The sequence below is a fragment of the Vigna angularis genome, chromosome 7 (genome assembly GCF_016808095.1).
Source record: "Vigna angularis cultivar LongXiaoDou No.4 chromosome 7, ASM1680809v1, whole genome shotgun sequence".
Classification (NCBI taxonomy): domain Eukaryota; kingdom Viridiplantae; phylum Streptophyta; class Magnoliopsida; order Fabales; family Fabaceae; genus Vigna; species Vigna angularis.
In genome coordinates, this window is record NC_068976.1 from 20,422,117 (window position 1) to 20,434,406 (window position 12,290).

The following is a 12,290-nucleotide window of genomic DNA, read 5'->3' on the forward strand; positions in this document are numbered from 1 at the left end:
ATTTGCTATTTTCGTTTTTTAAAAGAAAATTGACCTAGGGTGAGTTGTTTGTCTTTTTTAAAAACAAATATCTATTTAATAAAACAAGTGAATTTTTGTTTTTCTTTTACTTTTATATGCTTGTTTTAAAAACAACAGTTTTAAGCTTATTTAATAAACAAATTATATATGCTTTTTTGTTTTTCTTAAATACTTCATTAAAAATTACCTATTTTTAATTTAAACAAGTTGACAATATGGGTATAAAATCTTAAGTCCCTCTAGTTTCAAACTTTTTATATGTGTGTGTAAAAGATCAATTATGAATATATTGTTAATGGTGTGTGAAGTATCATAAAATGATTCAAATGTTTAATTTTATTGCATATACGAGATGATAGGTTAAATCATTTGATGATTTGTAATTGCAGCTTTACTTTATATTTATTTGGTGATTGTATTTTGTTGTAAAATGGTAACCATAGAAAATAATTAAGCTATGGATTATGATATGTTGGAATATAATTTTCTCTAAGGGAATCTATATAATAGATTGAGAGCATGGATGACTTCTATAAAAAAAAATATTATAACATTTTAATAATTAAAAGTTTAAGTTATATAAAAAAATTTAATAGTTGAATTTCAATTTTTATAACACCATCCTCTACAAACAATTTTTTAAGGTTTTTTTCTTCTTTCTAAGTTTCTAATCACATTAATTTGTTTGATTATTAAATTAAAGCATCAAGTTTTACAAAGATAATTGATTGATCTCTACTTTTGAATAAGTTGGTTTTTTATCTTTTTTCTTAGTTCAATCTGTTTTTTTCTCTAACATATAGGTTTTCTTTGTCTGCATTAGTTATTGGAGACATTATTAGTTATTGGAGTCATTAATGTGAGTCTATGCTTATCAGCTATATAATCTCATCATTTTATTAATGTTTCTATGTGTATATAAAACATTTTGTAAGTTTGAACATGATTTTAGATCTTATAGTAGTTTTGAGTTGCTTTGCCAAGTGAGGAAAACTAGTTTTAACTTTTACATTATGAACTTTGTTCCAATTATTTGTTTTAAATAGAATGATGTTTGATATTCAACTTATCATTATTGATTTTTTTGATTTGTATTGATATGTTAAATTTGATAAGTCTGATATTATAATATGTGATATGTTAAAGTTGTGATAAATGATGTTGTGGTTTGCTTGGTGATCTTAGATGGTGGAATTGATATTGGATTAATCTTTTAGTTTTTCTGTTGGGAGTCATCCTGGAAAATATGAGATTCTTGCTTCGTTAACTGCCAAATCAAGTTGAAATTTATGTAGTTGGTCCAAGACATAATGTTCTTTACATTGACCATTCCAATATTCGATTGGAGGTTTGTAATTGAAGTAGTTTTTTGTATAAGATTATTGTAGTTTAGGTTGTTGATAACTTTGACCTTTGTTGTTTGTTTGATATATTTTTCTACAATTACTCAATTAAGTTGATTCCTTTGCATGGCATTCTTGATTCAATTACATTTAATTTGAATATGTAAGAACATAATTTTAAGAGTTTTGAGAAAGCAACAATTTTATATTGAAAATCTCAAATAGCTTGTACATATGTTGTTAACTTGTTGTACAACATACTTGAAAGAGTGTATGATATGAAGTAGGGCTGGGCATGATTATCCTAACTGTACTAAACTATAGATTATCTATACTATATTATACTATAAAAACTGAACTGCTTTTATTAAAAACTGAATTATACTATTTTGTAGTTCAATTTAAAAAAACTGAACTTTCCTATTAGTGGTTGAGTTAACTCAGTTAATTATTTTAAAACAGTAAAAAAATACAACTTGATTAAAACAAATTGCTGCTTCACCCAAACATAATGAAAACATACTATTTATTTTTTTTTTATCAAATAACTTATAGAAAAGTGATTTTAAATAAACAAATATCCTAAATTAAATTTCCAAAAGAAAAAGTTTAAGTGTTAGTTTAAAAAAAATACTCTAAGAATTTAGATAAACTTTTCAAACTTGTTCCGAAATAGTTTTAAGAAAAAAAAAATATTTAATACTATTTACAAATTGGTATGAATTATTTTTTTCTCATACATGTAACTTAGTTATTTATATTGATTTATATTTTTATATCCTAATTTTCATAATTATATACGTTTATTATTATTTTTATTTTTACTAAAAATTATTATACTATTGAAATTTATAAATTGATAGATTTTGACTAAGGTTTTTCTTATCAATTTTTTTTAATGTAATCTATGCAATTAAATTTTATTTAAGTTAAGAATTTAAATAAACTTTTCAAACTTATTCTAAAATAGTTTTAAGATAAAAAAAGAAAAGAAAAAACACATTTAATACTATTTACAAATTGTTATGAATTATTTTTTCTCATAAAATATGTAACTTAGTTATTTGTATTAATTTATATTTGTATATCCTACTTTTCATAATTATATATCATACTCGTTTATTATTATTTTTATTTTTACTAAAAATTATTATGCTGTTAAAATTTATAAATGAATAGATTTTGACCAAGGTTTTTCTTATCAATTTTTCTAATGTAATCAATGCAATTAAATAGATAAAAAAATTTAAAATTATTTCAGAATAATCAATGCAATTAATCAATGAATAGATTTTGACCAAGGTTTTTTATCTTAAAACTATTTCAGAATAAGTTTGAAAAAATTATTTAAATTCTTAACAGCATTTTCTGTATGTTTGGGATGCCAATACGAGTTGCAGTTTATTTTGGTTACTATTGTATGGTTTACCATATGAAATAGTTAACTGCTAATAGAAAAATCCAATTTTTTTTAAATTGAATAGCTGAGTATAGTTCAGTTTTTAATAAAAATAGTTTAGTTTTTATAGTATAGATATAGTTTAGTACAATTAGGCTAATTATGCCCAGCACAATAAATAGTTAACTAAACTATGAATTATAAAACAATTTACTGAATTGTATTGCAGTTAACTAAACTAAAAAATAGTTCAGTTCAGTTTTTTTGAACTATTTTGTAGTTCAGTCCAGTTTTTTTGAACTATTTAATAGTTAACTATAATTGGTTTATAGTACAGTGCAAATAGTGCAGTTTGTCCACCCCTAATATGAAGTGTAAAGTGTTAGGAATCAAAGTATGAGTCTAAGTCCTACATTGGATAAAAATGAGAAAATAAAGTAATATATAAAGGTGAAAGACCCCTTAACCAATTGCTTTAAGGTTTTAGGTAGAGAGTGGTGTCAATCTCTTATATGTTTGGGTTCATATCTCATTGGTGTTTGTGTCTTCTTGGTAAACCCTCTCATTGATTTTCCTAAGAGTGATATTTAAGATTTTGGGTGGAGAGAAGTGTCAATCATCGATAAACCCAACAAATGCATAACTTCATAAGTTTGATTTAAGTGCACATATTTAGACAATTAAGTATAGAAGGATATTTGATAAAGTAACTTATTTCTTTACAAATATTTGGATTACTTTGATGATACAACATGATCATTGATATATGATATTTTTTTTTTCATATTAGCTTACTGTTGGTTATTTTGTTGGTTTTTTTATTTTTGATTTTTCTTTACAATAATTATCTTGTTGATATAAGTAGAGGATAGTATAAAAGTTAATACATATCTAAATGAAGACGAACTTGTTGTTTGATTCCATAAAATAAAACGTTGTTTTGTCATTATAGTTTTGAAAAACTCTATAGTTTGGTCATTTTCCAGTATATATCATGATAACATGGTTATATTCGTTTTTGAATGAATATAACACTATTTTTAATATTAACTATAAAATATGTTTTTATCAGTTTCATGCAATTAGAATGATGAAATATTACATTCTTTCCTTAAATTTTATACCCAAAGCGAAGTTAACTAAGGAATAAGAAGATAATAAGTAAATAAGAATATTTTTGTTGTTATGCTCACATAAATATTTTCTTTTTGAAAGAATAAATTTATGTGGAGGCTTTACAGATATTTATTTCTTACAATCCCAAACAGAAAATAAAAATAATACGTGTGCATCTAACGCACAATTTAACTAAATTGAAATAAATAAACCAAGTCTTAATACATAAGTCAAATTCCAAATTAATCTTCTTCGAGTTATATTTTAGTCAAACCAAAAGAAAAAACATTTGTTTTTCTTTAATTTTCAAAAAATAAAAAAACTTCACTGGCATTCATGTATAATAAATACATTGATTATATGATTTTTCCCATAAATTTATTAGTTAATAACAATTAGTATAAAAAATTATAAAATATAGTTAATAAATTTATTTTGTATAATAATAATAATAATTTATTTTTGAATAACATTATTCTCATCTTTCATCTTGTCTTCTCTTATTTAATGACACTATCTCATTTCTATAATTTCATTAGTGTATTTTTCTGACTTTTAAAAATGAAGTGTTGAATGTCTGAATAATTCTAAACGAGCAAGTTGAGGTGTTAATATTGGACTTGTGCGTTCCACGCTCCCTTTCCCTTCTCTCTCTCACTCTCACGCATTTTCAATCATTTTTCCGATTGAACTGAATTTTCCGGGAAAAGGGAAGACAAAATGCACGATTTCTGCTTCACGATACCGTACGGTTTGTTGCTAGTTTGTGGTGGACTGTCTGCGTACATAACGAAAGGGAGCGTAGCTTCTCTTGCCGGAGGCGCCGGTTCCGGTTTGCTTCTCATCATCGCCGGGTATCTCAGTCTCAATGCTTTTGGCAAACGAAAGAACTCTTACCTCGCTCTCGTTCTCGAGACCGGTATATTCTATTTCTCTACCTTTCATTATTGTTACGTAGTGTTGTTGTTTTGGTTTGGAGATGTTAGGCTTCGTCGCGTTGACAGTTGACTTGTTTTCGATTCTGGATCTGAGATGAGTTCTGTGCTAGAATTCGTGATTTGATGAGTTTGTTGAGATGGATGTGAGGAAAGACGTGGATATTTGTCGGATTCGTTTCGGATTTTATGAAATGTTGGATTTTAATGTTCTCTATGTTAGGATGTCGTGATGATATTTCCATGAAAAATTCTATGTTTCTCCTAAAGAATCAGCTCGATAATCCTCTTAGTTTCTTAAACTAGATTGTTTTATGAGCTACTTGTAGTACTAATCGGAGAAGAAAGAAAGAAAAATTAAGAAGGTAAGTCGAATAAAATTTCTCCAGTGAGGTGAGACCAAGAGTTTAGTTTTTATACATTATCAGTTAAAAAGTTTAACATTGTCAAATATTCTAAAACTTGTGAACCTATCGGAAGTCTTGAATGCGTGACTTTCAAATCATTCATTGTAAGAGTTAATAAATTTACCATACATCGCAAGTTGTGGTAGGATGATTGTTTAAAAATCATTTACAATCTCATTGCATACAATATTTTCTCGAATCTCAAGCATCAACTTATGAAAAAGTTAAAAGAGAAGTTGAGATGTGAAGATGCACATGTCGTTTTAACTTGTGTGGGAGAAGTCTGACTCATTGTGCCCTTTAGGATTCATTTTATTTTTGTCTTCTGTAAATGTTTGTTGAGAAGTGTATCTAAACTCAACCTTAGGAGTTTCCATGTTATTCAACCATGGTGCTTTTCCGTGTATTACATTATATTTCAAGTGATTAAGAGGAAGAGGATGTTGGGGGATTTATTAGGTTAGGTGTAAGAGTAAGAGGGAGGGGAAGTGATACATAGTTGTATTTTTGACTTACTGTCAAGTAGTTGGGAAAGAGGTTGTCTATGGATATTGTTGAATGACATGGAAACTTCAATGAATTCATGTCGACGGATCAAGATATGTTAGGTGCGTGGTTTATTATAATAATGCCTCTTATTTGCAAAACGCAAGAGTTTCTGGATATGTATTTAAAATTTCTCAGGCTATTGGAATCAAATGGGTAAGCTTTATGCAATGGGACAAATGTCTTTTCGTTTTGGTGTTTTAATCGTATAGCGTAATAAGAGCAATCTGATAACTTCAATGGATTTGTAGTTGCAAAAACATAAGCCTTCAGCTTGAATAGTATTTTTTGAGTGCTGTATTGTATGTTCTTTAATGAAAGCATACTCTATTTTTGTAATGATTTGCACTGCTCATACTCAATAATAGAAGGTATGCACAGAAACTTTTGCCGAGGTAATGATGTATCAAATTACATTTTCATGTGTAGGATCTATGACTATCTCTGTGTTTATACTGGGAATGTTTGTCTATTGCTCTGTATTCATCTGACACGCTGTGATCACTGAATTAATTATGGTCCACATTAGCAGGAGATGCTCTGTGCTTTTTTCTAATTTGTATATTTTGAAACAGCTTGTGCAGCCACACTAACTGGGGTTATGGGACGGCGATATTTGGAAACATCCAAGATTATGCCTGCTGGTCTTGTTGCAGGAATCAGGTAATCGAAGGGTTGATTAGAAGTACCCAAAAGGCATTTTAAATGGTTTGTAGATTATAAATCCATGACCACATGGTTTTTGAAAGTAAATGCATGCATGGAAATAATTTTTTTTCTTTAAAATCTTATTAAATAATCAAAGCTTAACATTCTCATTAATTTTAGAACAAAAAGAAATAATTTTATGTGCTATCACTCCAATTTGTTTATGCGTGTTCTACAATTTATTTTTAACTGCACATTGCTTATTTATTATGTTCAAAATTCGAAGTCAGAAATCAAGCACTGCATACTTAATCTATACTTTGTCCAATTGCTCCACACCTGTCGCTAAGAACTATTGTAATCAACATAATTTTCTTGCTTGTTGATCCTAACCGTGTCTGCACTCTGTATATGCATTTGTAGACTTTTATACAACTAAGGGTGTTTGTTTTTTGTAAAATGTTGCCCGTGGATGTATATCCCTAATAGATCAACGATTTTTTTTTGTATATAGGATTACGAATATGTATGTCTTTTTCTTGCAGTGCTCTCATGACTCTATTTTATCTTTACAAATTGGCAACTGGCGGCAACCATCTCCCCACCAAGGCTGAGTGATGATATGATGATATATGATATACTTTCACTCTATAATACAGATTGTTGGTAGACTTGTAAGCCTTAGATGGCTAAGATATATCATTGTACTTTAATAGTTTCAAAGTGTATGGAACAAAAGATAGTTGTTGTCATTGTCTTTATACACGTAGGAGAATTGGGCGAGTCCTCCATCACTCTGGAAGCAGCTCGTTTTATTTCCTCCTTTCCTTTTTCTTAGAATACCTTACCACTGATTGTTTAAATGCAAATCTGGCTCAAATTTGTTGCATACTTGACAAACTCCATTGTATTTCCAAATGAAATGTATTAAGACTTGTTATATGACCAGTCCACAAATTCACATTTCTGGGTGTGACAAATTACATTCTCAACCATTTTTTGTACTGACGCTTATCTCCAATTACCTAAATTTTTACTGGGGTGTTTATTTATTAAGCTTAACTTAATTTTATAAAATACTTACTTGTTTATTTATTAAGCTTAACTTAATTTTATAAAATACTTACTAAGATATGGATTGTTCCTACTGAATTTTGACATTATTCTTAGGCTATGTATGCGGGAGTTGAATTTCTCGAATAGATGTATTATAGACTTTCTAAATTAATCCTACGAATTGACAAAATTGACTTTACAGACTTCTAAAGTGAAGGCTGTTTCGATAGTCATCTCATTATTTTATGATACTGTCTCCCATCTAAATTTATAAGACGACTTTTTTGTTTATATTGAATGTAAAATCTAAATGTATTCAACAAATTTTCACAAGTTGCACAAATACTTCTATATTTATCTAAAATCTTTAGTTGGTTATCTATTAATAACTTTTTATTTATGTTAAATAAAACTAGATATAGAATGTTTAGTCGTGTTAGAGTTATCATTTTAAGTGATTGAGAATTTGGTACACTCAACTTGTGCTTTTACATACAAGTGCAAGTGGAGTTTTTTGTTTAAATAATACACTATGCACTATAAATATGAGATACTTAATAGCGTGAATAACAATGATATTGAAGATACTATGTATATATGCATTGTGTGTCACACATTAACCAACATGTCGTTTTTGTTTGTTTGTTTCTACTTTACACCACATCTCTATAACACTTTTTTAACTCATTTGATTATTTTTTTTTTTGTTATCATTGAGAAATAATACCTGTTGATAGTCTCTATCCTTCAAGAGAAATTAAGCTCCTTGTTCCGTGTTTTCAATACATATATGGGACAAAAAGAAGAATCAAGTCAAGGAACTCGGACTAACGTGCTTAATATTCCATCTATAGCATAAATCTTAATACTCTTTTTGATCAGTTCACAAATCTTACACCTAACTTCTAGGTGACACCAATTTCATATTAATTTTGAATTTATTTAATTACAACTAGAGCATTAATTAGACAAATAAATTTGTGGATGCTATAGAATGCAATGAGTGTATAGCTAATAAATTAGAGCAAATAAAATTAGAGAAATGATGTTAAAATAACATCATAGCTACGTATGAAAACATTCTTATATCAGATTGCAGTTTTGATAATGTACAAAGCCAGCTTTATCAAAGAGTTTCATTTGTACCCTTCAATTAGAGATAAAAGCAAATGATCAAAATCTCTCACAAAAGTCAAACATAAATAGTCTCACAAGAGCATTGCTACCTTGAGAATCTGAAAAAGGAAAACTTCAACCATGAATCTTCTTTTGTTGGGTTTTCTCTTCTTCATCCCAATCCTTCTTCTGCTGAGAAGAGGAAGAAACCCCTCTAAAAGGGTTCCTCCTGGTTCACTTGGAATACCTATTATTGGCCAAAGTCTTGGCCTTCTTCGAGCTATGCGTGCCAACACCGCAGAAAAGTGGGTTCAAGAAAGAATCAGCAAGTATGGTCCCATTTCAAAGCTAAGCCTATTCGGAAAACCAACAGTGTTAATCTATGGACAGGCTGCAAATAAGTTTATATTCTCTAGTGGCGGCAACGCAATTGCTAACCAGCAAACACAATCCATCAAAATGATCCTAGGTGACCGGACCTTGCTGGAACTGAGTGGTGAAGATCACAGCCGAGTCAGAGGTGCACTTGTTTCATTTTTGAAGCCAGAGTCGTTGAAGAGATATGTGGGAAAAATGGATGAAGAAGTCAGGAATCACCTTCAGATGCATTGGCAGGGGAAACAGCAAGTCAAGGTTTGTACTTTGTTGTTGCAATTTACAACCCAATACCTGTTTGATTAAAGGGCAGTTTAATTTTTCATGTAGAGAGGGAAAATTAGAGACTTTTGAAGCAAATCCTAACAAAATGCAAACCAAAGAGCATGCTGGACTGTGATATTGTTATAGATATTGTTGGAGACCACACTGGGTGTAATGTAATCTTCACCTAATCAACTGGTTTTATAAGATTATGTTAAACTTAAACTTCATTCTCTTAATGCGATCAAGAGCTTACCCTAGCTAGATAGATAAGATTAGTTGATGTTGAGCTTAAGTTTTACTATCTTTATATATGTACACTCTCCTTTTGGAGTTAAGAAGAAGCAAGTCTAGATTGGGAAAACAATATTCAGTCACTCGTTATTCTCGTTTTTCTTTCAGGTATTGCCTCTGATGAAGACTCTCACGTTCAATATAATTTGCTCTCTTTTGTTTGGTCTTGAGCGTGGAAAACAGAGAGATCAATACCTGGATTCCTTCCAAGAGATGATAGAAGGAATGTGGTCAGTCCCAATTAACGTGCCCTTCACACGTTACAATCGTAGCCTTAGAGCAAGTGCAAGAATCCAGACCATGCTGAAGGAGACTGTGCAGAAGAAGAGGATTGAACTCGAGCAAAATGCAGCATCTGCACGCCAAGACTTGATTAGTTGCTTGTTAGGCACGGTTGATGAAGATGGCAAACAAGTTACGACTGAGAAGGAAATCATTGACAACATTAAGCTTGTCATGGTTGCTGGACACGACACTTCATCTGTTCTAATCACTTTCATCATCCGACTCTTAGCCAACGAACCTGCTATTTATGCAGCAGTTCTTCAAGGTATGCATCAACAAAGTGTGTGTGTGTGAACCAGCGCAAGAAGAGTAATTTTTGTTTATCCTGCTACAGTACCTCTCTTTACAAAGATACCACTATTGAGTTATTACTTCTTTTATTTGTATAAATTAAAACAGGAAAAACTTGTCATGGTTTCTTACACCGACAATGCATAGAAATTAAACACTTGTTTGGATTAAACAGTATATGCGTTAACAATCTAGAATTAGTCAATCACAAACCATCATTTATAATGAGTTTGTTAACTGTTATAACATGACAATGCTTAGAAATTAAACTCATTTGGTTCATGCTTGCAGAACAGGAAGAGATAGCAAAAGGCAAGCCCTCTGGAGAGGCACTCACATGGGAAGACCTTTCAAAGATGAAGTACACATGGAGAGTAGCAATGGAAACTCTTAGAATGTTTCCTCCTATTTTTGGTGGCTTCAGAAAGGCTGAAACAGATATTGAATACGATGGATACCTCATACCCAAAGGATGGCAGGTAATTGAAACTCTGTTGTCTGTCATTAGAACTTCTTTCCATGCAATTATGTTACTGATCAAATCCTTTCTACACGTTTATAGATTTTCTGGGTCACAGCAATGACCCACATGGATAGCAGCATTTTCACAGAACCATTGAAGTTTGAACCTAGTAGATTTGAAAACCAAGCATCTGTACCACCCTACTGCTTCATTCCATTTGGTGGGGGAGCAAGAATATGTCCAGGGTATGAGTTTTCCAGGCTTGAAACTCTAGTTGCAATTCATTACCTAGTGACCCGATTCAGTTGGAAACTATGTTCAGACAATTTCTTCAATAGGGATCCAATGCCAGTACCATCTCAAGGGCTACTGATTCAAATTTGGCCAAGGAGACTTTCTTAATGGTCATTTCAGTAACAGCTGGTCTTATAATACGATGTACCAAAAATAAGTCAATGTTAATAATCAGGGAGTAATTATTACCTTATTTTGTATTCACACTTGAAAATAACTGAGTTACAATCTTACAGGAACAAAAAGAAGAATAAGCAAGCACTTAAACTACACTATTTTAAATCATTTCGCATGTATCTCCTAATTTGCATATTCCATCATTTGACAGAATTGGAAAACTATCTCATTTTTTAATGGAAAAATTTCTTAAAAATTTCTGTCTAATCAAGACTGCACTAACCATAGCAGAGATTATCAGTACAAAAAATATAAACTCTGAAAATTTGCGGAGATAAAACTGAAGAGATTCTTACCAATGGAACACAAACAAACCTTATAAAAGAATATGACAGCACACTCAACCTAAATAAATTTGAGACTTCTTCCTCTATATGTTAGTTATCATTTCTACCGAAACACTCAAGACCAATCTAAAACAATAAACCTATGAAACTTTTTCGCTTATATTTTACTTAATCTCTTCTATCAAGATACTCAGGACCCAAACATTACCATCATTCTGAGCGTCCTGTCAAATTCAGTTCAGGCATGCACATAGTCATTATCAAACTAAATCACAAAAACCAATCAATTTGCTAAATAACAGGTTAAAAAAATCACAATTATAACTTTTTTCTCAACTAAAACAAAAATCAACTTAAAATATCAGTCGTTTTCTTCTTTTATTCCACACTTTTTTTTACAAATATTAATACGTATTATTGAGATTTCAATTTAAGTATGACACATAAATTTTATTTAAACTTTTAAATGTTAAACACTTATAAATTTATGTATTATTTTAGTTTTTAGCATCACAAAGTTACGTCCTAAACAATTGGCCGTTTCTGGTTTTCGTCCATCTTTCAAAATAAGGTACAATTTAGTCCTCGTTCTTTTCTAAACTTTGGTTTTAGTCCTCGAAAACTAACACCGTTAAAAATATGCTGACATGGCTAACGGTAGACTGACACAATTTTTTTTCTTGCGTTGAGTCAGTCTTTCTCACATTTTCTCCCTCTCTCTCCCTCGTCTCTTCCTTCCATCTTCCACCCAACCTCCCCACCCTCTGCAAAAAGGGATACCCTTTCCCTTTCCTTCGAGTTCTAAGACTGCCGCCACCCACGAAGCTAAGTGCCGTTGCCTCTGCCAAACCGACCTGAAGCGACGCTGGAGGGATGTTAAAGGATTTGGTGAGATGGGTGTCCATGGCCCTCCCTTGTTGGACTGAGAATGTCTGCGGTTGTGCTAAGATTGTGTTGAAAACGATGGTGCACA

The 12,290-nt window shown here is 30.6% G+C and overlaps 2 protein-coding genes across 2 annotated transcripts; both read left to right on the plus strand.

The window, feature by feature from the left end:
• The first annotated feature begins 4,443 nt into the window (after positions 1–4,443).
• On the plus strand, positions 4,444–7,355 carry LOC108336436 (protein FATTY ACID EXPORT 5). Its single transcript, XM_017572888.2, has 3 exons — positions 4,444–4,798; positions 6,343–6,430; positions 6,961–7,355. Exons 1-3 carry the CDS (start codon positions 4,600–4,602, stop codon positions 7,031–7,033), a joined length of 360 nt encoding a protein of 119 aa, XP_017428377.1. The 5' UTR covers positions 4,444–4,599; the 3' UTR covers positions 7,034–7,355.
• Positions 7,356–8,570: 1,215 nt separating this feature from the next.
• Positions 8,571–11,138, plus strand: LOC108337123 (taxadiene 5-alpha hydroxylase). The gene is made up of 4 exons (XM_017573582.2): positions 8,571–9,220; positions 9,629–10,070; positions 10,388–10,575; positions 10,659–11,138. The coding sequence occupies exons 1-4, from the start codon at positions 8,729–8,731 to the stop codon at positions 10,959–10,961; spliced, it is 1,425 nt and encodes a 474-aa protein (XP_017429071.1). The 5' UTR covers positions 8,571–8,728; the 3' UTR covers positions 10,962–11,138.
• Positions 11,139–12,290: the final 1,152 nt, after the last annotated feature.